The following is a 3,010-nucleotide window of genomic DNA, read 5'->3' as shown; positions in this document are numbered from 1 at the left end:
TCTTATTTTCGATCTCTCCTACCAAGCGGAGGCTAAGTTTGAAAATACTTCAATTTGTAGGAAAAGGTTTTGAAGGAGTTGAAAAGTAAGAAAAGTAAAAACACATATGTAAAATCAAAGAAAATAGGTAAATAGTGACAAGTGCCTAGAAATTAGACTGTCAAGCCATTATATATTGTATTTATTGCAATTTTACTTTTTCAAAACCTGTCGAAACGGATGCACAATTAATGACCTATATATAAATCTATTTCAATAGTATACAATTATTCTATCTTTTATCTGTTTTTTTTTTTAAAATAACCTTATTAATAATTAAACTTTATTCATAATTTATTAACGGTTAATTTGGGAGGCCTAAGGCAGCTGACTTGGTCGCCTTTCCCCCAAAGCTAGCCCATATGCTTGTCTTTTGGGAGTACCAAAGTCTAATTATATATATATATATATATATATATATATTCATCCTTGATTGTACTTGTTCTTTTAATCTCAATCATGAATTGCCATCAAACTCCTAGATTACTGGATATTTTTTTTCACTTATCGGGTTCAGGAACTTCAAATACATTTTGAGTTGTGGTACTGACAATCAAGAAAGTTAGGGAAATGACTTTTTCTTGCATGTAGGTAGAATTGGTAAGATGGGCAGGTGATGCTTGTAGAATATTTCTAGCAAAATATCCGAAGACTTGAAAACTTCAAAAAAGAAAAACTATGTTTCTTTCTTTTTAACAAGTATCTTTTAAATAAATGAGGACATAAATAAAGGTTGTGAAGGATTATATAAGGTAATTATGATCTTCCAAACAATTAAATATAATTAAAAGTTGCAAGATGGTCTCCTTTGTTTAAAAATATTCAAAATGGTAGGTATCAAAAGTTACCTAAAATTCATATTCTATTTATGAACTTACTTATTTTTTGTTTCATCTTCTCTTGCTGTAGCAGAATCCTCTTCGAAGCATAATTTGGTCATAGGTAAAATTTCCCATGCTCTTTTTCTTTGTGACAATGAAATAAAATATATATAAAGCTTAAACACCTTTTTTCTTGAATATAGGAATTTCAGTGGCTGTGGTTGAACTTTTGTTATTTTTTGCTATAATTCCATATATGTAACAGCCTAGTCCACCCGCATGCGATATTGTCCGCTTTGGGTCCAGCCCGCACGGTTTTGTCAAAACGCGTAGCAAGGGAAATGTATCCACATCCTCTTTTAAAGCATGCTTCGTTCCCCTTTTCAATCGATGTGGGATCTCACAATCCTCTCCCCTTGGGGCCCAGCGTCCTCGCTGGCACACCGATCCAGGTACTGGTTCTGATACCATCTGTAACAGCCCAGTCCACCTGCATGCGGTATTGTCCGCTTTGGGTCCAGCTCGCACGGTTTTGTCAAAACGCGTCGCAAGGGAAAGGTATCCACTCCCTCTTTTAAGGCATGCTTCATTCCCCTTTCCAACTGATGTGGGATCTCACAATATATCTTTAAGAGAAAATGTTCATCAATTAAAGCAACGTTCTTTTGGGAGGAAGACAATAGAGAGGATTTTTATGTGGAGGCATTTATAAGGAATTATACTTCATTTGCCCCAAAGCGATACAGTTATTCACATGTCAAGAAAATGACAAACTTGTTGGCAAATGTAATAGGAAAAGGAGGATTTGGTTCTGTATGCAAAGGAACACTACCTAATGTTCATTTTGTTGCAGTGAAAGTCTTAAAGAGTTCAAAAGCAATGGAGAAGATTTTATTAGTGAAGTTGCTAGTATAGGTAGAACTTCTCATGTGAATATTGTCATTCTTGTTGGATTTGATAGAGAAAAATATAAATCAAATGAAAGCCCACATTCCATAAGAATATGAGAATGCAAACCAATTGCCTAGATTGGAATAGATTGTACGAAATTGCTCTCGGAGTTGCACGAGGACTGGAATACTTGCATCGTGGTTGTAATCCAAGGATTTTGCATTTTGACATAAAGCCTCAAAACATTCTTTTGGATAAAGACTTTTTACCAAAAATATCAAACTTTGTCCTGGCTAAACTATGTTCAATAAGGAGAGTATTGTGTCCATGATGCGTGCCAGAGGAACTGCAGGGTATATCGTGCCTGAAGTATTCAGTAGGAATTTTGGTAGAGTGTCTCATAAATCTAATGTCTATAGTTATGGAATGTTGGTTCTCGAAATGGGAGGAGGAGGAAAGAATGTTGTTCCTAGAGTGTCTCACGCTGGTGAAACATACATTCATTATTGGATTTATGAAGATATGGAATTGGGTAAAGATTTAGGACTCTTGGGAGTCACAACAGAGGAAGAAAAAGAAATAGCAAGGAAGTTGCTATTAGTGAGCTACTGGTGCATTCAGACAAATCCATTAGATCGACCACCAATGAGTAAGGTTGTAGATATGCTGGAAGGAGACCTTCAACATGTCCAGATTCCACGAAAGCCATTCTTGTTTTCTTCAGCAATATCTCCTCAACAATTCCACACGATCATCATTATAATTTATCAGTTATTTTCTTTTCCTATGTGTTACCCATATTCTTTCTTTTGTAATAGATTTATCATGCTTTAGGTACAGCCTTATGTTTGGTTTCTTTCAGTTCGATATCCCAGGGATGGCAAATGAATTGAATGTCGATCCCGGTTGATGTAGCTTTGGGGGCTATATCTTGTTTAAACTGAACATCTAAAATCTTTTGTACCGACCCTTGGCAAATGGAAAATTCCATAAGTATTGTTGACTTTATTTTTTTTGGTGGTGGTGGGGCAAGTAATTTCCTTGGTTTGCTTGCATATAGATGCGATTTTTAGGTGTAGCTTGAAGACTCGTTGCAAAGACATCCAAAGACTTGTAAACATTTAAAATAAATTTGATGTAAGTTACATGGAAACTTCCCCTAGAAAAACGAAATAAGTAACGAACTTGGCTTTCTTTGTCAACCAAAGAGTACGACTCTCTTCTACGGAGATAATTTAAAAAAACTCAATCTCGGACTT

The 3,010-nt window shown here is 35.3% G+C and overlaps 1 protein-coding gene across 1 annotated transcript; it reads left to right on the top strand.

Moving 5' to 3' along the window:
* The first annotated feature begins 2,051 nt into the window (after window positions 1–2,051).
* LOC107415965 (PR5-like receptor kinase) lies at window positions 2,052–2,661 on the top strand. The gene is made up of 2 exons (XM_048472590.2): window positions 2,052–2,464; window positions 2,586–2,661. The coding sequence occupies exons 1-2, from the start codon at window positions 2,052–2,054 to the stop codon at window positions 2,659–2,661; spliced, it is 489 nt and encodes a 162-aa protein (XP_048328547.2).
* The last annotated feature ends 349 nt before the right edge of the window (window positions 2,662–3,010 follow it).

The sequence above is a fragment of the Ziziphus jujuba genome, chromosome 4, assembly GCF_031755915.1.
Source record: "Ziziphus jujuba cultivar Dongzao chromosome 4, ASM3175591v1".
In the NCBI taxonomy this organism is placed as follows: domain Eukaryota; kingdom Viridiplantae; phylum Streptophyta; class Magnoliopsida; order Rosales; family Rhamnaceae; genus Ziziphus; species Ziziphus jujuba.
Note: the sequence above shows the minus strand (reverse complement) of the source record. Positions and strands in the feature narration are given on the sequence as shown.

Excerpts from the sequence above, each read along its gene's own strand:
- LOC107415965 (XM_048472590.2), top strand. The coding sequence starts at position 2,052 with ATGTTCAATAAGGAGAGTATTGTGTCCATGATGCGTGCCAGAGGAACT. Across the intron at positions 2,465-2,585 it reads ATTCCACGAAAGCCATTCTT|GTACAGCCTTATGTTTGGTT; the intron begins GTTTTCTTCAGC and ends ATCATGCTTTAG.